Raw genomic sequence first — 26,565 nt, 5'->3', positions numbered from 1 at the left:
ACTAATGTTCAAAACAAATGTTATTAAGCTGGCAGAATTCGTTCACATTAAATAAAATCTAAGAGAAAATAAGCCTAATAATAGCAACTAGACTTTTTTGCTACACACACACACACACACACACACACACACACACACACACTGTTTATTTAGCAAGCCATGCTTCCAAATGCCAACTTATTTGTGAATGTAGACTGTTATATTTACAAAGTAGAGATCTGTTTCAATTAAAAATAATTATCTTACAAAAATTGATTTAATATCAGGAGGGAGGGATGGACAGAAAGAAGGAATGAAAGAAGAAAGGAGTCTGTCTACTGGAAAAACCACATTTTAAAAGGTGTTTTTTCAGAAGTTAGCTTCTTTAAATACCTGAACTGGTGGTCCCAACTCCTGAGGCGGAGCGTGAATGGTCAGGCGTGGGGGAAGGGGATGTGGGGGGCGCCGTGGTGACTGTGGTGCTCTTGGGGTCTGTCTCTCCGATGCGGATGTGGGCTGCTGTTCTCTAGCAACCTCCTGAGAGAAAGACGGCTCCGCTGCACTTGTGCTTCCCTCACCTGTGGGAGAAACACTTCAGTTCGGAAACCAAGCTCAGCTAGGTTACACAGCCTCAACCTCCAATTTGTTTTCTTGGAGATTTGAGACAGGGCCTCACAGACTACAGGCTGTCCTCAAGCTTGTTACATAGTAGCAGGCCAGCCTAGTGTACACTACATATACTACTCCTGGGCCTCCTACCTCCCAAGTGATGGGAGTATAGACACGTACCTCTATGTGTTGGTCTGAATGGTTAACAGAACAAACGACACATAAGGAGGTACACACCCCTCAAGGCTCAAATGATGGATGGAAGCACTTAGCCAAGCATATGATAAAGTGAATATTTACTAAATTTTAGCAATGCTATTTTTCCTTAAAATGTGCTTATGTGTGTCTGTGTGCCTATGGAAAAACTAGAACAGAGTGGTGGATCCCCTGGAGCACGAGGTACAGGAGGAATATGCCACCTAATAGAGGAACCAAATTCAGGTCCATGGGAAGAGCAATGAGTGCTCTTAACCACTGAATCATGTTTCTAGACCAATATTATTTATAATATTGTGTATAAGTATTATTTATAATATTGTGTACAGCTTATAATAAAGTATATAAACTACTTAACTCTTTCTAGGGAAACAGCAAGCCAATCAATCAAGATGAATAAGGACAAGCCTCACGTGATACTTTTATAATTTGCTTCTCCTAAACTTCAAATTTCAATTGCTACTCAGATGACTAGATCTGCTGTCTCCCACTATGGGATGCAGGATACCAGAGAACTAATAGTTTATAATTTTGATCTAGAACCAGAACCTTGTCCTGACATTTGGTATTTATGAGGAATTTAAATCACTTTATTTTTCTGTGACTCAGATTAAACTTAAATTTAGTTTAAGAACTCAGGATAAATAAAGCTAGTCACATGAGTAGTGATTTAACAAAAAAAAAAAAAAAAAAAAAAAAAAAACCTTAATGCCTGCATGTATGTCTGTGAACTACCAGGAACTCCTGGTGTGCATGGAGGCTGAAAGGTGTCAGGTCCCCTGGAAGTGGAATTATTGTGAACCTCCATGTGAGTGCTGGGATCTGAACCTGCTGCCTTTTCAAGAGAAACACATACTCTTAATTACTGAGCCATCTCTCCAACCCTTATATAACTTAAAAATGAACCAAACCCAACAATAACCTTTAAGTTTACTCACACTATTGGATTTAATTTTACAATTACCCTCCCCCCCAAAAAAAGTCTTACAGAACATCTGTATGTATTATACTCGGGAAAAATGACTAAGAATATCTTATTCTAAAAAACCTAAGGTTTTTGTGATAGTATCTAAAGACATATCTACACACAAATTTTAAAACATGCAATTTGATTAAACTGACCTCTTCTGGCTGGGAGCTGCTACCATCCCTGCTTTAATTATCCCAGGTGGTAAAGGCAGCAGAGGCAAATGTGAGTCCAAGATATTTGACTTTTACAGTAGTTCAATGAGACAGACAGGCAGTGTATAATGACATCTAATAGGACATGTCATGAGGGCAGAAACTTGTTAATAAGACCCTGTCTTGTTACCAATTTACTAAAGTTGTATTACATCAAAAGTACAATTCCAGTTTAGAAAACATTATTAGAAACACAAATTAACAGACTAATGGTCTTACCACTGTTCTGAGAATCAGCAGCTCTCTGATTACTTTCAGCTCCACCCATACTTTCTTCTGTTTCTGTACCTGGGTCAGTCCCATCACCACCCTAAGGACAAAATGTAATGACTGAAGCAAATCAAATGAATAGCTTTTTAAAAAAATAAGCCACACCAAATGATTAAAAGCAAACAAACCAGAGGAAAATCAAACCAAGCAAGCCAAACAAACAAAACTCCAACGGTATAAAGACTTTTATTATCCTGGTAACACAAGCTTTTCTATATCACAGGAAAACAGCAAGCTTTCTTAGCACAGCTTTTAAGAAACAGTCACAATTCTAACCAGTTACCTCAGCATCATCAGCTTCATATCCATCATTACCATCTGCACTACCAGTTCCTTCATTACTATCTTCACCCTCATCTCCCATCCCCGTGTCGTCTTCATCATCATCATCATCTTCTTCATCTTCTTCATAATCCTAGAAGAAAAAGTCCAAGTGTGAATAAAGTGTAGACCCACTTGTTTTGCAGATCCTAAGACCTCAATTAAGTGCCTTATTATTGAATAGGACATAGGAGTGTTTCAAGAGTTTTGTGGGTTTAGTTTCACAGCAAAGGAAAAAAAGCTTATTAACATTTCACAGCATTAAATATTGATTCTGAACTCTGTGCATGAAATTATGCAAAAGTAATAGTCTACCAAATGTCAAGTGGTTCACTTTATTTCTATTTAAGTGTGAGTAGATTAAAGAATAAAATCAAACAATACTAGTTTTAAAAATACTTTTTTTAAAAAATAAAAGAATCTAAAGGAAGAAACCAACAGTATAGAATTAAATCCCAAAGTCAAAAAATAATAAGTTCTCCCCTAAAAATCACCTAATATAAGTGATGGCCTCATTACTTTGCAAATTGTACAGGATGCCAAAAGGAAAAATAAACAAACAAAACAAAAGAACTACTAACTCCTGTTTCTTCTTTTTATCCCCAGAAACAAGAATATTTATCATTAGATTCATATAGCCTTTTTTTTTAAAACTAAGACTGAATATGAAATTTGAGAACAAATTCAAAATGGCACAGCAATCATTTACAAACCAAGCTGGACAGGTCACGTGTTTTTATAATCCCAGTATTAAAGAGACTGAAGAACTTTTGGGAGTTCCTAGCAAGCTTGGGCTAGGTACTAAAATCCTACCTCTGGTAAGTAAGAAAATAATTCCCCCAAAACAACATAAACAAAAAGTTTAAAAACTGATTACCCAACACTGGCTCTTTGATTTTTTTTCTTTTTTCTTTTTTTTTAATACACAAGCTCATACTCCTGAACTAATTAGTATAAGATAAAACCTTGATAATCCACTGAAACTGACTGGGACTGAGAAATGGCTAGTTGATATAGCAGAAGTAAGACTTAAAGCACTATGACTGAGACCAGCACACAGGTGCAGGTACGAAGATCCAGAGCTCAAGGCCAAGATGCAAAATGCACTGGGTCTAAGACCCAGCTCTGGGAGGCGAATTTTAAAAAGGGAAGCAGAAGCAAAGCTGATAAACACGTAATCTTTTCAATACTAAACTCACTTCATGTTCTCCATCATTTTCTTCATCATCATCTTCATCATCACTGTCAATTACAATTACATCATCTCCTTTGCCTTGACCATCCTGGGAGGAAGTAGTTTGCTGATCTGATTGAAGAGGTCCAAGGTCTATTTGTAGAGATTGTGAAGTTTCTTCACTGTCTTCCATAGGTGTATAATCTCCCTGGGTGACTCCCTTTAAAAGTTAAAAAGGTATTTTACCCAAACTAGAAATAATCTGGATGCACACTGAATACAAAAACAAAAAAACTTTACCCCAACCACACTAATCATGCCTTATAAGTTGACTATCCTCAACCTGAAAACTGGAACCTGACACTTTCTGAGCACTCCATAATATGTAAAGGAAGTGAAGGGGAAGTGGGAGAGGGCTACAGAGCAGACATTCAGTAGGTTAGTAAATAAATTTAAAACAATCTCACAGAGTCACACCTGTGGGACATGAAACCTCAGGCAGCTGATGCCTGCTGAGAGAGGGAGGGTTAGCTCATCCCAGGAACGAACCCACAACTGGATACTCAATAGACAAAAAACCTTGAGGTCATATATGTACAAAAAACAATAACGGGACTCAGCAGGTTGTATTTATATATCTGTAAATGCATGCATCCATACATGTATTTAGTAATAATTAGTAGGGAAGAAACTATCAATTTGAGGGGGCACCTGTAAGGACTGGAGGCAGGGTACTTGGGAAGAGCTAAAGAGAGGAAAGGGATAGGAGAGAGTGATGCAGTAACATTTAATTTAAAAGGTAATGTAATTAAAAATGAGAAGTAATTATAGACAGCTCCCTAATTCAGGCTAAATGTGGTAAAGACTGGCATAAATAAAGCTCTGTACTCTAAAGATCAGGGTATTTCTCACACAGTCCTTTGAAAACGAGCATAGCAAGAACTGGGGAGGCTCTGAGGACTGCTCAGTATATAACCACGGCAGCCAAAGTGCTCAAGCTGTAACTCCTTGGAGGAACTACTGCCTCTCTCTACACATGAAGAAACAAAATGCCATTAAGAAGTGACAGCGATCCAAAGTGATGCTCTTTGCTGGTCTCTAGACAAATACTCCGAAGTCTGTATGAAATGCTGTCATCACATTTTGGATATAGGATATTCTGTATATGCTAGATACTAGAATTCTTTTTCTTTTTTTGAAATATTTATTTATTATGTATACAGTATTCTACCTGCATGTGTGCCTGAGGGCACCAGATCACATTATAGATGGTTATGAGCCACCATGTGGTTGCTGGGAATTGAACTCAGGACTTTATGAAGAGCAGCCAGTGCTCTTATCCTCTGAGCCATCTCTCCAGCCCCCAGAATTAATTCTTTGCTCAATTACTTTCCATATTTTGTATTAACAAAAATTTCTGACATTTATTTAAACATGTACCTTTTGGCTTAAGCACTCAGTTAAATCCCTTTTTCATACAAGCCAATGACATCTATGAATGAAACTCATGAAAAATTACATATATCATAATGGAGAAAAATGAGTAGGTTATAATATAATTTAATTATATATATATAATATAATTTAAAAGTTACCAAAGCTTATGTAAGAAGATGCAATACTTAATGAAAAGTTAATGGTATGTTTGAGTCAAAATAACTTGACAATCTTAAAAAACAGCTTTTCATATACTTGAGTATGATTTAACTAAGGCCAGCAATAAAACAGAAATATAGGCTTTATTCCAAATGTCTAGGTTTTTTTAAATATGGCAATCTTAAATTCATGAGGTACCATCTATGATATTATATACACATACTCGATTTTAACATTTGTAAATCAAAAAATAGTGGTAAAATTAACTTAGAATATTAATGTATCTCAGAAATTAAACTTGCAATCTATGTTACTAACAGCTAGCTTCAATTCCTTAATTTCACAGTAACACAAACCTCTCCAGAGACAAAGTATGCTTTCAAGCTTAAGAGGATAGATATGGGGGAACTACAGTGTGGGTTCAATTCCCAAGTTCAAAACTGTATGAACCTGGCCCTGTAACTTATTTTGGCATTAGTTTTTCCTATAAAGTAAGATTGTTCTAACATTTGTTAGTTAATAAACACAAATTTCTTACGACATGAACTCAACAGAGTTTGGATACCCTACAATCCTTAAAATGTAATACTTTTTTGAGAGGTAAAGCAATGAAGAATTGAAGACACACTTAGGCACACAGCTTCTAACAGGTGGAGGTAGGTAGGAACCTAGTGGCAGAGCAATACTTATTGGAAACAATATCTTGTTTAGAAATAGCTTTGCTGGGTATGAACAAACATTCTTACATGGTAGTTTATGCACAGTATACTTACAAAAGTCTGGTCTACAGAGCTAGTTCTAGGACAACAATGGCTACAGAGAAGCCCTCTCTCCAACAGCAACAACAACAACAACACCCAAAGAAACAAACAAAAATAAAGAACAGTCTTAAAGTACAAGGTGCCAGATCTGACAGTACATGCCTGTAAGTCCAACACTTAAAAGGCTGAGGCAGGATTGTCTGAGTGTGACACTAGCCTAGGCTACATAGTGAAAGCCTGTCTTAAAAACAAAAAACAACACTAATTTAAAAATCCAAATAGTGTTTCAATAAGGTCAAAGTCAACTCTATTTACTAAAATCAACTTATGTTTATTAGTTTTATCCAAGTATGGTTTTACTCACCTCTCCAATGGAATCCTGAGAATCCTGATTGTAAGCTTGAGTTTCTGGCTCCCCGTCGGTGCTTTCTTCTGCCATACCTTCTTCCTAAATGGTAACAGTTACTCCTTATTGTATCAGTGAACTACATGAATTACCACCCATTCTGCCAGTTTTTCTATAAAAAGTTAAATCTACAATTCAATGAAGCCATGCCAGAAATGCTATTTATATAAAAATATACTCAAATAGCATACCTCTTCAAGATATTATGACTTATGAACATCAGTTAATATGTACAAATAACAGTTGGCATCATTACTGTTTGGTATACAACCTAATCCATCACAGCCTATCTAAGTAAGAGTGCAGAATGTCAATGAGACTAAACTTCCTTATAAAAATATAATTCAATTTGTTTCTGCTTTTACTAAAATTGGAAGAAATTCATGAAAAGGTATGCAAAGACTATAAATAACTGGTAATGTAAAATACCTTAGCTATTAGTGAAAACTTTATAGTTCAGGAATTTTTAAGATAATACATTAATGACCGGCAGAAGTTAATTTGCCGCTGGGTATGACTGACAGCTAACCCTAGACACTGCTCATGTAATCCAACACAGAGAAAGAAAGTTACAGACCTCGGCTCCCACAGGTGTGACTGTCTTCAGTTTCTTCGGGAGAGGCATTTCCACTGTATCGTCAGAGACTTGGTCTGCTGCTTCTATGGTGCTGTCCTCCTCCTCCTCCCGAGTGCGCTTTGGCAAGGAGGAGCTTGGAGTAGCTGAAACTTTCAGATGATAAGATTTAAAAGTCAAATCAGGGGATGGTAACTTCATTTAGACAAAGACCATTTAGAAAAAGTTTTAAGATTAGCAAACTTGTGTTTGCTTTGATTCGCTGTGAGTGCACTGATAAATGCTACTTACAAGTTTACAAATCCAGAACTCCTCAAAGGAAAAATTATACTGTATATAATGTATAATATGAATATCTTTAGTTTTTAGGACCCACACTGACCCACACATTGGCTATTTTTCACCTCTATAAAGACAGTCCAAAATATCTGGGGGATAAAAAAACTTTCACTTAATGATAAAAACTGACTGAAATCTATCTAATAGTAAATGTGAATATTAAAAGTACTTCTTAGGTATAATACATATTGTGAATATTTTATAATAACTTAAATTATTGCAATAGAATAACATTATTTTAGTTAAATCAAATACATATTTGAAACTGTTCCTGTACGTATTGGCCCAATGTGATTAAACTAAATAAAATTTTTTTTCTTCACACTATCACTAGATAGCAAGCAAGCAGTTACAGGAAATAGTCAGGATGTATTATATATGAGAGATGTGAAGTACACAGCTCTACTCTAGCCTCATTTAAAACATTAATCTTACCAGTCTGAAATATGGCTTAGCCACAGTCTTTTTTATTTTTTAAGATTTATTTATTTTATGTATACGAGCTCTCTGTTTTCATGTACACCTGCATGCCAGAAGAGGGCATCAGATCCCAGTATATAGATGGTTGTGGGCCACCATGTGGTTGCTAGGAATTGAACTCAGGACCTCAGGAAGAACAGCCGGTAGTCTTAACCACTGAGCCATCTCTTACGCAACCAGTTAAGAGCACTATGTGCTCTTCCAGAGGGCCCAGGTTCGATTCCCAATACCCACATGGTAGCTCACAACTGTTACTCTAATCCGGGTGATATGATGACCTTTTGACCTCTATGGACACCAGGCACATACACGATACACAAATATACATAGACATAAAGAGCCATAAAACATAAAATAAAATAGAAAATGTTAACATTAAATCTTACCAGTGCCAAATACTGCTGTGGAAGTAGATGGCCGCTCAACTGGTGAACTTTGTACCACCTCAACTATGTTTGGAGTCAGCTCTGGATTTGCAGGCTCAATCTGAGGGTGACTCTGTTGAGTGGGTTGTACAAAAGCTGTAGCCTGTGTTTGCTGCTGTACAGTTAGGATGGGCTGAGAAATGGAGGGCTGAACATTAGGACTAGTTGAACGAACAGACCCACTCGCACTTCCAAATACTGGAACATGTTCCACAGGACCTTCTGACTGCATAGCTGAAAAATAATTATAATATTTAGTAAGTAGGCCTCCTACTCTTACCAAAACAGTTCTCTTACCCTACCTTTGACACACATTGGGTTCTCTAGTTTTTGTGTATGTCTTACCATTTACTACACAAAAATATTTTGGGCAAAAGTAATGCATTCTGTACTATATTGCCTATGTGACTATACAGAAGGATGCAATGTTTGTTGGTTAAATTAAATGCATATTGTAACTGGTCTTGTATCTGTTGGTCCAATAAAATTATAACCAGATTAAATTAACATTTAGAAGCTGAAAATGGTGAGAAATTTTCAAGCATCATTTTATTTTTAACTAGTATCGTAATAACACTATGAAAACTGGAATGGATCCAGAGCTGACTGGTACAGTGCTTGCACAACATGCACAAGAATAAAACATGGGTTTGATTCTAAGCACCTCAAAAACAAAACAAGACAAAACAAGCTTCCTCATCCATAACAACAAAAGTTTAATTTGGTAATCCATCCATTACTTTTTTATTGAATGGAGCTACCTTTCAGAGTGTTTACATCATACATTGTTTGTTTTTGGACATGGTCTCACTATAGAACTTTGACTGATCTTGAACTCAGAATCCTGCCTAACATGCTTCTAACTGATAACATAAAAGGTATATAGCACTAACAGTTAGCTACATAGTATATTTCTAAATATTTGAAAAATTTACTCAATTCTAACATGTCACGGCATTTTAAGATCTTGCAAACCCTGCCTTGAAAAAAAAAAAAAAAAAAAAGCCAAAACAAAAAAAAACTTTGAGGTTCCCAATCTAGTATTTTAAAAAGGTATGTGTAAACTCAAATCAAGTACAATAATCTAATTACTGTAATTATAATGGGAAGAGAGTGAGAAAACATCAAAAAATTCCAGTGAAAAAAATGATACTTGGTGTGAAAGAGCAATTTTATACCAGGATTTTTCTTTCTTTCTTAAAAGATTTATTTATTTATGATTATATATACAGTACTCTGTCTGCATATACACCTGCAGGCCAGAAGAGGGCATCAGATTTCATTATAGATGGTTGTAAGCCACCATGTGGTTGCTGGGAATTGAACTCAAGACCTTTGGAAGAGCAGTCAGTGCCCTTAACCTCTGAGCCATCTCTCCAGCCCCATATGCTATGATTTTTCAAAGCGGATTTCACAGCATGTTTCTCAGCCATTAGAAAGTAAACATCTGGTTCCAAAAAGCAAAGCAGTGTATCTATAGGAATATAGTTTCCCTTTTTATCAGTTTAAAAACAAAGCAAAGCAGAAGAGAAGGAAGGAAGAAATTTATTGTATTTACAGTAAGTATATTGGGCAGTCGTGATGGCACATGCTTATGAGGCAGAAAGATCATGACTAGCCTGGACTCAAAAACAACAAAACAAAACCCAAAACAAAACAAAAAGAACAACCAAACAAATAAATAGGGCTGAGAATACAAGTTTGTTAAAGAACACTTACCTGAGATTGATGCTATTATTGGGAAAACAAAAACAAAAAGCACAAGTATTCTAGGAAGCATATAGTTCAAAATATTAACTACTTTTAAAAGTAGTTTCAAAATATTATGTCTGACTTAAATTAAATTTTAGGTGCTTCATTTATCATTACAGCTTCTCTCATCTTCTCAAAATACATCTATCCAGCAGTCAGTGCAATCAATGAGCTATTTCACTCACCTTCCTGTGACTCCACCTGTGTGGTGGGCATGACAGTTGCCGTTGGGGTAGTGGTTGGGTTTGTGACAGTTGCAGGTGTAACCATTGGGCGGATACTCGCCCTGGGTGTAGACTTATTCCCAGCCATAGCTGCGGCTGTCACTTTACTTGGAGTAGAAACAACAGGAGTTGGCTTGATATTGGCTGTTGGTGGGTCTGATGTGCTGGCACTTAATGGGAGAAAAATCCAAAACAACCTAGTCACAAAATACTCCATGAACTTTCTAAAGTGAGTGTTTAGCAAGTATTACCTTAGCATGGTTCAAATCTTACCATTTTTCTGATTGTTTGGATAGACTTGGCAGGTTTAAAATAAGCAGTTTTTAAAGACAATGAGTATTGTTTCTGTTTTTTAGTCATAAGATCCTAAAAGCTTTATGAAAAAGATCTTGAATTCATTCAAGCATTAAGACCTGTAGGGAATGTTCCAGAGTGGTACAATCTGGCAATACAGAAAAATGTTGAGTTACGGAATTTCACAACCCAGACCTAAAGTTTTATGACGTATGTGTACAGGTGTGTGCCTGGTGCCCGCAGAGGCCAGAGGGTGCTGGATCACTGGAACTGGGAGTTGTAGGTGGTTGTGAGATGCTATGTAGGTGCTAGCAATGAAACCCGCGTCCTTCGGAAGACTGGCCAGTGCTCCTAACAGCTGAGCCACCTTCCAGCTGCAGCCTAGACTTTTATTCCTGTCATGAATCATCACAGGGAGTGAGTAAGATCTTATCTTAGAAGTCAGTCACCAACTAAGCCACAAGCTGTTTCTGGTCACTGAAGCTTTACACTTAGGAAGGAAAGCATACTGAAAACAAGACTTGACAACTACATCACACAATTTTTTCTGAACTTTAAAGATAGACTATAGAAGAAGTAAAACTCACATTCCTCTTTCACCAGAAGCTGGAGTGGTTTTCAGTGTGATCTGTCTCTGCTGCTCTGGAGCCTATAAAGAGGAAAAGCATTGAGTTCTGTGCTTACTACACCCCCAAGTCCACTCAACAAAGACATCAGACTATTAACTACCATCAACTGCCTGTATACTTGTAATTTTAGTCCAAATGCCTGCTAACAAAGGTTGCTAAATAGTCTGGCACTTCCAAATAAAATATAGATAAAGCAGCTTATCATGTAAGCACAATTGGTCACCTTATTGGTAGGCTCCTGAGGCTCGTCCCTCTGCTCAAGGTGTCTCTCTTGATGCTCTCTGAGCTCTCTCTCTAAGCGACTAATCCGACCTTCATACTGGGACTTCAGAGCAGTCATTCGGACATCCAGTTCATCTTTCTGCTGATCTAGAGCTCCATTCCTTTGCTTAAGCTCTTCGTTTTCTTTAGTTAACTGATCTTTCACACCTAAAATAAGCAAGATCATAATCAAACGTAGAAACATTATATACTTAAATGGAACGTAGTACTAGATTCTTTACTGTGCTATGTATTAGTTTTTATACACTCACTGCCTATCTCAATGAGCAAACTTCTAAACATATCCTTGTTTATTATAATATATATTTACTCCAGCATAAGCATATGTAAATTATCCAAGACATCAATAAATTTAACTACAAATTAACTTTAGCAGGAGCTTGTTTATATCAATATTATTCACTATTAGGAATTATAAAGTATTCATATCACACAAATCATATAGGATATATTAAAAATAGATCAGTGAAGCCAGGTGTAGTGGCACACACCTTTCATCCTAGCACTCAGAAGGCAGAGGCAGGTGAATCTTGGAGTTCGAAGCCAGCCTGGTCTACAAAGCAAGTGCTAGCACAGCCAACGCTCCAGAGAAACCCTGTCTCAATCCCCCCCCCCCCCAAAACCAAAAATACCAAATCAAAACAGTAAATTTTTTATGAAGTTTCTGTGAGATAATCTTAGAAGACATGAAAAATAACAGTGACAGTAAAACCAGTGGCCTGACATTTAACTGAACGAAGAGAACATTTCAGAACTGGGTTTCTTATGAATGTGACATAGTAGTCTCCCAGAAATTCCATAGCAGTATTCTACCAAAAGTACAGAAATGTCCTTGGGCTGGTAAGAGCCCACACTGTGTTCTTTGCAAAGCATATAGGCAGCAGTCTGGACTTGAAGAATGTCACACGTAGAACAGTTCCATACTAATATAAAAGGGGAGCAGTACTCCAAGCTAAATACCAGTGCACTTCATAAACACAGCAAACAGAATATTTGAAAATTAATTTTCTGGTGCTGGAGAGATGGTTCAGTTAAGAGCACTGGCTGTTCTTCTGGAGGAGTCAAGGTTGGTTCCCAACTCCTGCCTGGTCGCTTACAGCCACCTGTATTCCAGTTACAGGATCTTTAACACCCTCTTTTGGCCTCTGTGGGTACCAGGGACACGTGTAGTATATTCATGTAGGCAAACAATTATACACTTTATACAATAAAATCTAAAAATAATAAAAATTTAAAACTTTCCTGTGTTAAATAAATCTAACAAGCTCAAACACATACAAATTTATAATATTGCCTTCTCTTTCACATTTTAAGTCTGTACTGATAATCAAGTTTTAGTGTACAATTTAAATTGTAGCATATACATGCAATTACCAGCTAGGTGTGCAATCTTTGATTTTGCTGCTACAATTGCCTTCCTTGTTTTTTCATCCTTTTCAGTTATCTGCTGTCGGAGCTGCTCCTCCTGTGTGGTTCTATCCTGAAGGTCCTGACGAAGGCGTGACAGTTCAGACTGGAGCTGCATGGTCTGGTCCTGGAGACTTCTTGCTTCTGCCTCTTTTTCAGATAATGTCTTTTTAAGGAAAAAGCAGTATCATGTAACTCAATACCACGTAACTCAATCAAATCAGTTCAACTTTCTTATAAAGTACTAGAACACTTCTACGAGTGCTACATGGTAAGGGAGTGTTAGTGATTAAACATGCTACCTGAGGCTCAGAGAGAATTAGGAGCAGTCACCTTCTACTGCCCCCAGAATCATACCTTTTGCAGAATCTCTACTTGAGCCTCAAGTGACTTTGTCTTTGTTTCAGATTGGCTGAGGGTATCTTTGAGCTCCTGCATTTCCTGGACAGAGATGTGCTGTTCCTGATGGTCTCCTGAAGACTGAGTGGAGGTCTCCATGGCCTAAGATGATAAGTAGTAACAGCAATACAGTTTTGTCTAGTAATTCTGCTGCTCCAAGTTCGCCTATGCTAACTATACAAATAACTTACAAGCGCACTCTAAAGTAAATTTCTACAGAACAATTTTAGTGCTCAAAATGCAAAAATTAGTCATGGCTCTCCATACAAGTAGACACTAAAGATGATGCACTGTAAATGTACTTCTGACACAGAGCATGGCCTCCTAATGACGGATCAGGTACAAGAGAATGACCCAAGAGCATATGCAAATGATACACCTTTAGAAACTTGTCTTCCATACCAAGAAAAGCATACTAAAGTGCTAGCAAATACAAAAAGTGCTAAAAACCATTGAGAGTTATCTCACCCAACTTGTTTAAAGTGATACAAAACCTTATTAGTTGTAAAAACTATCAAATTGTCCTTACTCATAACTTTAGCAATGAGCCACTGTGATAGCTAATTCTGGACTGTCAACTCGATTATGGTAACAAACACCTAAAGCACTGATGTGTCCGTCATGAATCTGTGAGGGCCTTTTCAGAATGGATTAACTGAAAGGGAGAAGACCCACCCTGTTCTATGGTAGACACTCTGGACTGAGTAAAAAAAGGTGGAAAGCCATGTGAGCTGTGACTCTCCCTTCTCTGCTTCACAGCATGTCCCTGCCATAAAGTCATCAAAAGTCACACCTTCCCAGAAGTGAGGGACTGCATCCACTAAACACGGTATTGGGTTACAAGAACAAGAAAAGGTAACTAGTGCAGTTCTTAAATCCATTTGCAAATACTATCTGAAATACTACTTGCAAAGAAGTATTAGAAATATGAAAAGCAAGGTCAGGTGTGGTAGTGCATGCCTTTAATGTTAGCACAGGAGAGGCAGTGGCAGGCTGGCTAAATAGAGAGCCTGGAGTGAGGAGAGAAAGGAGAGGAGGCTGGGGGGTGGGGCGGAGGGGATAAAAACAAAACAATATACTCAGTATTAATAATGTTCTGTTGTCACTTTATAATGTCTTTTGATCATCATATTATATAACTAATTTTTGGCCAGGTATGTAGTACACACCTGTAATCCCAGTATTCAAGGAGCTGTGACAGGAGGCTCTGCAGTTCTAGGCTAGCTTGGGATACATAGTGAGAAGGTAAACAGTAGCTTTAAATCAAATAAATGTATTCCTGTACTTCTATGAGTTTAGATTCTAAAACCAGTAACAGTCAAAATCAGACGAAGGGGAAATCACATTTCCTCAAAATACCTTATCTTGCTGTGCTTTAAGTTCTTCATACTGAGTCTTGTACCTGCGTCCAATTTTCTTAACTTGAGTAATTGTTTTGATCTTTTCCTGTATATCAATTATTTTGGTATCTAAATCTTTCTGAATGTTTTCCTTTTCAGTTCGCACTTTATTTAAATCTTCCTTCAGACTCTGGATTAAATTCTGGTTGTTAGTCAAGGATGCATTTGATCTTTGGGGAAAAAAAAGGGAGGAGAGATTTCTTAAAAGAACTAAATACACAATGTTTTGCAAATTTTCAACTTAAAAGTTTATATTATACTGCTTTAATAATAACTTTCTAATTAAAAACTACTCCCGCTTTAAAGATAGTTTCTTTATGAATTTAGCCTTTTATTTAGACCTTATAACACAGGCCTAATACCTGTTCTGAGGTTAAGAAGCCTTGAACGACTGAGGATCAAGTAACACGGGCTTACAAAGCTATCATGTGACCTGCTTGACCGAGGACTCTCCAAGAGTCAGATGTTACCCAAGTCTCCTACAAGGGGCAGAGAAATTTCGTCACCTGTTTTTCTGGAAGCACAGTTGGCAATGCTCTATGCAGCTTGCTCTCCTGTATATGAGGTCATGAACTGAACTTTCACACTGAGACAGCCTAGAGTAAGAGTAGCAGCTAATACCAACTTTATACAAGTATGTACTCAAGATTGCTGAATTTTTAGTTTTCTTAAAGAAATAGTATCCCTCATCCTGAACATGACAGAATACTCTTTAGAATAAAGAAAAAAATATATATAACAGAAATATGTAAGCTACAAAATATTCTTCTATATGGACACACACATACATACACACACACACTCCAAAATGTTTTACAGATTTACAAAGAGGCTAGTAACAGAAAGACAAAAAAATATAATTCTTGACTATAATTTTTAGAAAACAAAGTAGCTTTAGAGGCACAACACGCAGCTTTTAAGTCATCAGGAGAAAGACTGACATAAGAACACAAGGAACTGAACTGTGTGGCTGCTTGGCTCAAGAGAGAAAGAGGCAAAGAGCCACATGAAGGGCTCTACCACTTGTACTAACCAGGAAACACTTCAGGACCATATAAAGAGTCGAAATAAACTAATCCCAGCACTTGGGAGTGTAGCACTGAGTTCAAGCCCACCCTGGCTTACACACAGAATTCACTTAAGATGGTCTGGGTTATATAATGAGCTCCTGTCTCATAGGAAATAGAAAAACAAAACAAACAAACAAAAATCCTGCGTTACATATACTTTAAAACTTTTATTCCTAATACCTTGCAATTTCAGCCTTAAGTCTTCCAACTTCTTCATTTAGCTGCTGAATTCTCTTAGTGTGAATTTCCTTTTCAGAAAGCAGCTTTCGATATTCTTCTGTATCTGGATCTTTCTGTTGATTTATTAGATGCTAGAAGAACAGAAATGCATACTGTCAGGTTCTATAAGCAGTCCAAATCTCATTACTTACATTCAGTGCCTTGCATGCAAAGTAAGCAGTACCAAAACAGTAAGTCCAAAGCTTAAGTTAGGAGAGCAAAATCTAGCCAAGACACAAGAGCAAACACCAAATGTTATTAACTGTTCATCATTTTTTCAGAGCTGTGAGTGAACACCAAAGAATCTTAAGGTTTTTTCCTTTAAGATTTAGTATGTTACCGTGCATGTGTATGTGTATATACATGCCATGAAACACATTGACAGTCAGAAGCCAACGTGGAAAGTCAGTTCTCACCTTCTGCCATGTTGTTCTGAGGACCAACAGGCCTGATAGCAGTTACTAGCCATTTCACTGGCCTAGCTATAAAAGCTTTTAGTATTACATACCTAACTTCACTGAAGTAATATTTATGAAGAAAAATATGTATGTTTTATGGTCTAAACATGTGAGATTATTTTAAATGCAACTCATTCCACTAGCCAGGAAAGTCAGGCCAACATGACAGAAATGTCTGGAGAGCTAAACGTCCTTTTATGACACTCCATTGTCTGTCTAACAAGAGCAAAATGAGGAAAAAAACTGCTCTGAAACTCTGAAATATTTCTGTATCATTAAGTGGCTACCACTCTACAGCATTTCTGGGTGTTAAGCTGCAACCACGCTTTAATACACATATTATGCAAATGAGGAAAACTAGTCCCGAGAGGTTATAAAGCGCACATGGAGGGCATATGTAAGTTATGTAACTAGTATTTGCAAGGCAGACTTCTCAGTAAATGCACTACGCTATATGATCTGATCCCCAAAGGCACAGTGAACAAGTTTCTTCAAAGTGCCGCAATAAAATATACATGTATTTTCACACATTAAAAGTATTTTAGAAATAAAGCTAATACCTAACCACTTAGAATGACAAGAACATTAAAAAAATGTATATATAAAAATTGAGTTTTCTTTAAATGAGCTATCCCATGCCATAAATTTGTGTGTATAACTATTAGACTTGTAATGGTAAATGCAGTGTTCACTAGTTTCCCAACCATTTTTACATGTCTGAGTTTTACCTTATTCTTTAAAATCGTCTCTATGTTAGTGAATGGTCAACTGTGTACTCACCTGGCTCCGTGCTTTCCAGCGCTTGACGTCCTCCTCTAAGAGCTTCTTCTCTGCCTGCAGCATGCCACTCTTCTCACTTAGCTCAGCATTGGCTTCTTGTAAAGGTAAAATGTCTAACTCCAGTTTCCTCACCTGAAAGTGCGTATTTCTTTTTAATGTTAAGCTCATTTATATTTTTTACAATAAGAGCTTCTGCTCTCAACTAATAAGACACAAACCTTTGCTTGCATTTGTTGTAGGTTTTGTTCAAGCCTTTCCTTCTCTTCTCTTAGCATCTTATTGGTCTCCATAACTACAGTCATTGTTTCAGTTTTCTTCATCAGTTCTTCATGCTGAGCCATCGTTTTTGCAGTTACCTGCAGCCGACGCACACAGAAATCAGCACCAGCATTCACACATCCTCTTCCTGCCACTTCACTTCCAGTCCTCCCGAATAACAACGTATAGAGGATGTACATTTCAACTTTAACTGAATCTTTGAAAACTTGCAGGTTTATTTTGAGACATGTTAATTTCAAATGAGTTTAAACAAATATAAGAGATTTAAAGGAAAAAGTCTACAAATCCTACCAACAGAGAAGCAGCAGCAGCACAAGTAAAATGGTGTGCTTTATCCTTTGTTTTTTTTTAAACTGTACTTTGGTATGAGCTATAAAGTACTGTTAGTTTGATTTCTGGCTTTTCCATTTTCCAAACCTCCTGCTCAGAAGTCCCTTATCATTTGGTTATGTTATTTCAGTATGATTTTAACAGTGTGAAGCTGTTCTCTTCCACTGGTATAATTATCCACCTTTGGCATGGGATGGTACTTTATTTTGTGTGGATGGACACACTCACACATATGTACGTGCATTAGGATGAGAGGGTGACTTCTGGTGTCTCATTATTCTCTACCTCATGTTCTGACCCTGCACCTCATTGGCTCAGCTTGGCTAGCTGGCCAATGGACTCCAGGAATCCACATGTCTATGCCCACCTCAGCACCTGAATGCCTGATCATGTTTGTGCATTGTTTTTGAAATAATGCACATTAACTTCTTGGCTCTTCTTACTCTATCTAAGAGTTGCTTTCCCCTTATGAATCTGGTCATGGGCTGAGCTTTTAGTACATGCTCAATAGCCGATGAGATTAGCAGAGAAAACTGAGAGGGCAGAGAGAAAACACAATCCTACTAGATGACTCATCTGCTCTTTCTTCTCAGGGTTAACTTCACGATGTATTTCCATGGTGAGACAGCAATTAAAATGAACTGTACTTTCAAATCAGATGCAATTCTGTGTCTTTCAACTTCTGTCAGAGACTTAGTCTTATAAATCTAATTACTCACATTCCCCTAGTAGTCATGGCTACTACTTACATGTTGTTTTGTTTTCTCTCCAATTATTTCCTTTGCTACTAGATCTCCTCACAATGAGTGAACTCGGCAGTATGGAACTGCAACTTAAGATAGTGAGCTCACCCCTACCAGAGACCTCACAGCAGCTTTATCTTCCTTTTTCCAGGTGTCATTTTATACTTCACCCCCCGTTGATTCTTTGCTGAAAAAAATTATTCTAAAGCAGTTTAAATCTACTCTAGGATGATTCTAGAATTTTATTATAGAATGATTCTCAAGGAATGTACATACAGCAACTGTAACAGACTAGGCAGCTAGAATTGTATATGTTCTCCCCTGCAGTCCAGATGCTTCGTGTGCACACCTCAATCCTTCTGCCTATCATCTACACGATACAGATAAGGAGAGCAAGACAAGGAAAACTAAGCAATGTACAGTATAGAGAGTGAGTCCTATGGAAGGAGAATTCCAAACTAGGCGGCTGAACGACAGCCTCTATCCACCACCAACTTAGAAACACTGGGTAGACACTACATAAACTTGTAAGTTTAGGACTAGTACTTACATCAAATTAAATTTATGTAGCACGATGGTAATATAATAATGAGCTTTCTTTCCTCACACGTACCTGCACCTTCTCCCTCTCTGCATTCAGGCTATCCTGCAGCTCCTGCAGCTCCCGTTCTAACAGCTCAACTCTTTGTCGATATCGCAGACTCTCAACCTGAGCCACCTCAAACCTAGTTTCAGCAATTTCTTTTTCTCGTCGTATAAATCTGCAAGAATACATAATAAAATTTTAGTAAGTTAAAAATTCAGTATTTTAAATGGGGCAATTCTTAAAAAGTATTCACTTCCATAGTTCTTTTCACATTTCATGACAGATTATTTTTTTATTTTGGGGTTAAACAGAATTAGAAACATATACTAGGCCCCCAAAATGGCTCAGGAAGTAAATGCACTTGTGCAAGGCTTGCACACACACAAAAACACACTCAAATAATAATGTTAAAAAACAAGCAAAAATACATTATCTTTAGGTTGAGTACAATGGCACACATCCCTAATCATTCTCAACACTTGAGGGATAAGCAGGTGGGGTTAGTAAGAAAGAGGCTATCTCTTTAAAATGACTTCAGACATCTAGTTTTCCTTGCCTTTGTTAAGCTGAGATCTTGTTATGTAGCCCAGCCTGTCCTGGAATTCCCAGTTTCCCCCTTGGCCTTCTGGGTATCAGAATTACAGATGTGCACTTTATTACTATACACAGCTGAAGCTTAGTTTCTCAGTAAGAATCAGCTCAAGTTCTTACTCTCAGATTCAACCTTTATCACCAATTTAATGTATGTTGTCAACAGTGACTACAAGGTCACTTGGCCAATTAAGACTTGATGGGTTTTATACTACTGTATTTGTGCCTGTCTACTATTGAACCATGTTAAGAATGTATTTGACTTACCTAAGAATTTCTAATATTTGCTCTTGAGATTTTCCTTCTTCATTGAGAGATACATTTAATGGTGCTTGCACAACCTCCTTCATAGATGTGACCACCTTGTCACTTAATTTTTCGATTTGATCATGAAGCAGTCTGTTTTGTTTCTCTAGATCTTCACAGCGAGACACACTCTTGGAAACCTCATCCTATAAGCCAACAGTCCATTATAATGGTTTCTCAGGTGTACAGGGGAAAAAAAAATCTTTAATTTCTCTAAACAGTCTACTGCAATCTAAAACAGTACCTTTAACACCCTTTCTCTCTCTTCCCATGACGCTTTGAACTCCAACAATTGTGACTCCGCTTTCTGAGTTGTTTCTTCCAAATGCTGGCGGACTGATGTCATGTTTGAAACTTGTTCCTTGGCGGCTTGCAGAGCTTCGACGTCAGCAGCATGTAGCATCAATTCTCTCTCATATTTATTCTGAGCTTCCACAGCTATTTTAGCCTGCAATTAATGATTCCCCCCCATTGACAAAGAAGATGAAAATCCACTAATGAATACCTTCACTAGAAATATATTTTCCAGCCGGGTGTGGTCACGCACACCTTTAATCCCAGCACTTGGGAGACAGAGGCAGGCGAATGAGTTTGAGGTCAGTTTGGTCTACAAAGAGAGTCCAGGACAGCCAGGGCTCTGTGTAACAGAGAAACTTTGTCTCGAAAAAACAAAACAAACAACAACAACAAAATATATATAATCCTGTGTATGTCCATGTGTTGTATGCACATGGATGTTGGGTGTCCTGCTTTAGAATTCTCCTTCTTATTTCTTTTCTATTTTTAAAGATTTATTTATGTATATGAGTGCTCTATCTGTATGTATGCCTGCAGGCCAAAAGAGGGCTTCAGGTCACATTATAGATGGTCGTGAGCCACCATGTGGTGGTTGGGAACTGAACTCAGGACCTCTGGAAGAGCAAGGAGTGCTTTTAACCGCTGAGCCATCTCTCCAGCCCCCCCCCCCCCCCATCTTATTTCTTTCAGACAGGGCCTTTCATTGCACCCATTTGGTAGCCAGCAAACCTAGCAACCTCTTCGGGTTCCACAGGCCTTGCTTTCTACAGGAAAGGCGGAATGCAAGCCGAGGCTTAAAGCTTGCTGCTCAGGAGCTGCACGATGAATACTCACTTGTTCTTGACAGTCACGCCTGGCTTGCTGCTCATTGCTTAAAGCTGTGCTTGCTCTCTGAAGAGCTTCTTGGACTTCATTCTGAACACTGGAAAGTGTTTTCTTCAACTCAGTTAACTAAACAAAACAAAAATAAGCCACAGTTAGCTATAAACTTGGAAAATACTTAAGACAGACACTTAACAACCCAGTTAACTAAATTGAACACAGCTACATCTGATGTTATATATATCCTCTGCCTACCAGTTTGCAAAATCCAAGGCAGAGCTTCTAAAAAGTAGCACTAATAAGCAGTTTTGTAAGGTGTCTAAAAATGTCAAAAGGAAATTCATACAGATGCACAGAACTGAGTGAACAATAAATTAAAATGGATAAGTGTGCCCTAGTGAACTCACTTGCTGCTCCATGCTTTCGATGGCTTTTCTCTTGTCATCCTGAAGTTCTTGTTTTTCCTTCTCTACTTCCATCAACTTTTTCTCCAACTGGGTCTGAAACTCTGCTGATTCTTTTAGACGAATTTCAATATTCTTGCGTACTTCCTCAGTCACCTTCATCATATCACAAGCAAGAAACAAAAGTGATACAAATGATACATGACACTTTCTCTAATCCAAATTAAACTAGAACCAAAGTAAAGTTACTATTTGTCTTATAGCCAAGCAGACATACCACATGAATCTAGAAAAATAACTTTTCTTTTCTTTTTTAAAAATTTTTTCAAAACAGGGTTTCTCTTGTAACCCTGGCTGTCCTGGACTCACTTTGTAGACTGGGCTGGCCTTGAATTCAGAGGTCCACCCGTCTATGACTCTCCGAGTGCTGGGAATAAAGGCATGTGCCATCATGCCCAACTGCATAATTTCTCTTTCAATCTGGCTTTTTCATATTGAAATCTCAATCTCTTACTTCCCCTTCCACCTCACATCCATATACCCAAATCTACTTACTCTACCACTAAAAGGTATCTTCCTTACATCCCGATATCCATTGATGCAAATCACATAAGGATTTTTAAAAATGTATTCTCCACAATGTACCCTTAGTCTACTAAATTAGTTTTTGAAAAAAAAAATTGTCCAACATGACATATTAAGAACCAATGTGCCTACATAAGCTCATATACATAATTTAACATTTATCTGAAGACTTTCTATTTCTCACCTGAGGCTTGACTCTTTTCTACTTTGATTATCCAATTGCCTATATTCAAATGTGCCCACTTGTCATCTTTTATATGGAGTTATGCACATGCAACAGATAACTCACTAACTTTCTCCAATGTCTGATCTGTGCCTATTCCTTGCTTTCTAAATTATGTTGTATTTGTTCTGATTTACTGGATCCAAGAACATTTTAGAACTAAAAGTAACGATGTCGGTCCAACGCTTACCACACTACTTTAAGAACAAGCAAATTTGTAATTAAACATAATGTAATTATACACACCTGTTTCTCCTTGTTTAGGGAATCTTCTAAGCTAGTCACCATTGTTCGATATTGCTCCACATTACTAGCACTTGTCTTGAGTCTCTCCTTCAAGTCATTGACCTGTTCTTCAGCTTGCCTTAGCTGACTCATAAGATCATCAATGTCCTCTTTGTCACTAGGCTGACCTGGAAGACAAAATGCTCAAATAAAATATATACTTTCAATTAATACTTTAAGTCATATTAAAGATGACTACTATCAAGAGTGCATGAAATCAGGATTAGGGCTAAAGTTATCTATAAAGTACTATTTCAATCCATGTTGACTACCAAATTAAAAACTAAGCCAGGCACAGTGGCCTATGCCTTTAATTCCAGCACTTGGGATGCAGAGGCAGGCGGATCTCTGTGACTTGGAGGCTAGCCTACAAAGTGAGTCCAGGACAGCCAAGATAACACAGAGAAACCCTGTCTTGAAAACAAAAACAAAACAAAACATTATATGGAAATAAGTTTTAAATTTGAAATGGCAGCTCTGGGCAGGACAGGTGAGTCTAATGAAATACTTAATCTGAGGGCACTAATCAACACAACTTAGCAATTTTTTGACTAGACCTTATCAGTTTAGTAAAAACCTGTGGTAGTTTGAATAAAACTGACCCACCCATAGGCTCATACATTTGCATGTTTGTTTCCCAGGTGGTGGACAACTGTTGTGACAAGTTGGGAGGTGTGGCCTTGTTAGAGCAGTAGGACTGGCATTGGAGGAAGTGTGCCACTGGTGTGGCTTTGAGGTTTCAAAAGCCAATGCCAGCGCAGGGCCCCTCTCTCTGCCCAGGAATCGATCAGGATGTAGCTCTCAGCTACTGGACCAGCACCATGTCTGTCTACATGCCACCATGCTCCCTGCTATGATACATTGAACCAACCCTCTGGAACTGAAAGCATGGCTCCAATTAAAGAGCTGCTTGGTCATGGTGTCTCTTCATAGCAGTAATAACCCTAAGACAAGTTCTTATTTCAAAAATAAACAAGCTGAGTGTGGTGGTGCACGTCTTTAATCCCAGAACTCAGAGAAGCAGAGGCAAGCTGATCCCTGTGAGTTTGAGGCCAGCCTGGTCTACAAAGTGAGTCCTGGACAGCCAAGGCTACACAAAGAAAGTCTGTCTAGGAGGGAAACAAACAGGCAAACAAATTTTAAGTATCAATAAATGGTTTTAGTGTTAGGGAGAACTTGTCTTACAAGTGATACTTTGGGTATGACTCACAGAAAAATATACTACCCCGTACCCATAGCCAGCAGTTTCAAAGATAGGAAAACCCAGAACATAGCTTAGCCAAGTGCCAAATGACTGTTTGAATTTCCAAGTCTTCTAGATTTATTATATGGCCCAACTTTGCTTTTCTATCTGGAAAGTAAAATGGGTTTCTCCAGCCTTCATTAGCATGCACCAAGATGGGATTTATTTACAAGACAGTATAAGTTCAAAGACTTATCTGCCTTTTTACTTAATGTTACACCAAACTATTCTCTTTACCTTTACCGGTTCTCTGTGTGGACTGTGAAGCAAGCTGGACTTCCATATTATTAAGGTGCTGTTTCAGTGTAGCAATTTCCTTTTGAGCATTTTTTAACAGTTCTTTTGTGCTAAGATGAAGATTTATCTCTGTATCTAGCTGTCTCTTTGTATCTAGCAGTTGAACCTGTAAGATACAAATGTATTAACACTATAAATAAAGATGACCTGTATGTTCCTACATAGCTAGTCAAAGCAATATCCTAAGGATTCTTAGAACCCTTGGCTCAGCTAGAGACCAACACTTGAAATTCCCAACAAGACAAAGCACATGTCATTAAGATTTCTAGTATAAGGAAGAGACTATCCTGGCTTTTGGAAAAAAGGCTCTTGAATAGGTCACAAGAAAGAAAGTGAAGAGATTTCAGTAGATATCCCTGAATAGAGAACACAGACCTTGAACATTCCTGGAGACCAAAGCATTTCCGGTTCATGCTCAGAGTATTAGAGAGAAACAGTGCACTCAACAGAGCACACTGGGGATAAACAGAGGGCATCTCTTCAATGTCTAGCACACTGCTGATGAGCAGGTTTGTGAAATTATCCCAAATCACCCAAATAGCTCAGGATGAAGTGTGCCTAATACTCAAAGTCAAGATCAGCCAAATGGAAAAAAAATATTCATTGCACCATAGAACCAGTACTTTAGTGCATTAGTGGTGAGAAGTAATTAGATACAAAGCAAGCACCATTCTGGACCTGCTTAACTCATCATGAAAAGCAACACTCAAAGAATCAAACTTTTTTTTTTAACCTTTACTGTCTTTCAGAAGAAAGCTACAGAAAACTCAAATAATAAAAAACACCCAGTATCTAAATTCCTGGGACCACTACTACTCTTGGTTTCCATCCTAAGCACACAGTTAAAATATTATTGCTGATAAAGAGGAATTTCATGTCTGGTGCTGTCAACATGGTCAAAAGCCCAGAACCAAGGAGCTCACAGGCCCAGGTGGACACTTGGTAAATGGTCATGCTATCAAACTGCACTCTAAATGATTTATATTTTACCCACTGCTTTGTGCTGCTCTCAACTTTGGTCAGGGAAGGTCTTTCTGCAGTGCATCACGGTTAATGCAGACTCGTTGGTGCTCAGCTATGGACAGGCCATCTATATCAACTTCCCACCATCCAAGGTTCAGGGGATTATTTTTGGAAGTGGAGGCAGAAAGAACAGAAGAGCAGGTGGATGGGATGGAAGGTACAAAATTCTGACTCTGGTCCTGAGATGGCTATTGCATACATCAACAGCTGAGGTTACCTATCTACACAGTGCCTGCCCAAAATCAAGCCAATCAAATTCCAGCCTAGATGGGGAAGGAGCTACTGGCAGCTATTAAAAGAGGGAGAAACGTTCTCCTTTAGGAATGTGGCTGCAGGCCAGTTGCTGTAATGGGCTTGCAGGAATCACAAATTGGACTCAGGGGGTTATTAATAACAATTTAAGAACATAAGGACAGAAAGTTGAGAAGGAGACAAGGTGGGGCAGCAGTGGAAGTTGGAAAAAGATAGTGGACAGATATAATTATATGTATTATATACATGTACAGAACTTTCAAAGAATAAGAATATTAAAAATCAACAGGCACATTTATGAGCCTGTAAGTTTTATAAAATGCTTTGCCTTAACTGACGTTTCTGCAAAGACCAGAACAACAGTACTATCAGTTACACATCTCCAGAAGCGGGTACTCACATCTAGATTCCTAGTAAGTGTATGTCTTTGTTCCACTTCGTTTTCCAACTTCTTCTTCAGGTGAGAGATCTCGTGCTCCAGTTTTTCTATCTGGCTACTCAGCCTTTGCTTGGTTTCTGTTTCAGACCGCTCTAGTATTCCCTGAGGTAAAAAGAAGTCAGAGATGCTACACAACAAAGGAGTAAAGCAATACAAGAACAGTAGAGGCCACACAGTAGGAGATTATAATCCATGGTGACATTAGAACTCAGAAGATTGTTTTTGTAGATTTACAAAACAATCTACAACTTTTGGAAACTTTTCATATTAAAAATGTATTTATTTTTATGGTATGGGATAGTACATATAATTAAAAAAAAAAAAAAAAAAACCAAGCAAAACTCTGTGGAGGAATGCCTTGAGTGGGTGTAGCAGTTGCCAATAAAGAGCTGTTTGGCCAGTCAGCTGGGCAGAAGGACAGGAAGTGGAGGGGAGGGGTTTCGGAGGAAACAGGAGGAGGATGGCAGAGCTGGTGGCTGGAAAAAAGAGAGTAAGGGAAAAGAATCCACCCAGGGAGTCATCAGACTGGCAAGGTATTGGCTTATATGTGTGTTTTAAGGATGTTAGGATTAGAGCTCAGGTTCTGCCCATCATAGTGCTTGCAGTTTAAAAAT

At 38.0% G+C, this 26,565-nt stretch overlaps 1 protein-coding gene across 1 annotated transcript in view; it reads right to left on the bottom strand.

The window, feature by feature from the left end:
* The window catches only part of Tpr (translocated promoter region, nuclear basket protein), a 59,300-nt gene that overhangs the window by 8,197 nt on the left and 24,538 nt on the right, over positions 1–26,565 (bottom strand). The window contains exons 21-44 of the mRNA XM_051147542.1: positions 25,913–26,053; positions 24,178–24,343; positions 22,659–22,825; positions 21,608–21,760; positions 21,213–21,329; positions 20,326–20,529; positions 20,043–20,227; positions 19,212–19,359; positions 17,465–17,602; positions 17,247–17,378; positions 15,970–16,100; positions 14,679–14,889; positions 13,278–13,421; positions 12,888–13,086; positions 11,455–11,660; positions 11,190–11,251; positions 10,270–10,478; positions 8,294–8,566; positions 7,092–7,240; positions 6,473–6,556; positions 3,777–3,971; positions 2,540–2,671; positions 2,206–2,296; positions 373–557 (exon numbers count right to left, since the gene is read on the bottom strand). Of these exons, the coding sequence (XP_051003499.1) occupies positions 373–557; positions 2,206–2,296; positions 2,540–2,671; positions 3,777–3,971; positions 6,473–6,556; positions 7,092–7,240; positions 8,294–8,566; positions 10,270–10,478; positions 11,190–11,251; positions 11,455–11,660; positions 12,888–13,086; positions 13,278–13,421; positions 14,679–14,889; positions 15,970–16,100; positions 17,247–17,378; positions 17,465–17,602; positions 19,212–19,359; positions 20,043–20,227; positions 20,326–20,529; positions 21,213–21,329; positions 21,608–21,760; positions 22,659–22,825; positions 24,178–24,343; positions 25,913–26,053 (3,822 nt within the window). The remainder of the gene's footprint in view (positions 1–372; positions 558–2,205; positions 2,297–2,539; positions 2,672–3,776; positions 3,972–6,472; positions 6,557–7,091; positions 7,241–8,293; positions 8,567–10,269; positions 10,479–11,189; positions 11,252–11,454; positions 11,661–12,887; positions 13,087–13,277; positions 13,422–14,678; positions 14,890–15,969; positions 16,101–17,246; positions 17,379–17,464; positions 17,603–19,211; positions 19,360–20,042; positions 20,228–20,325; positions 20,530–21,212; positions 21,330–21,607; positions 21,761–22,658; positions 22,826–24,177; positions 24,344–25,912; positions 26,054–26,565) is intronic.

Source organism: Acomys russatus, chromosome 6 (assembly GCF_903995435.1).
Source record: "Acomys russatus chromosome 6, mAcoRus1.1, whole genome shotgun sequence".
Classification (NCBI taxonomy): domain Eukaryota; kingdom Metazoa; phylum Chordata; class Mammalia; order Rodentia; family Muridae; genus Acomys; species Acomys russatus.
Note: the sequence above shows the minus strand (reverse complement) of the source record. Positions and strands in the feature narration are given on the sequence as shown.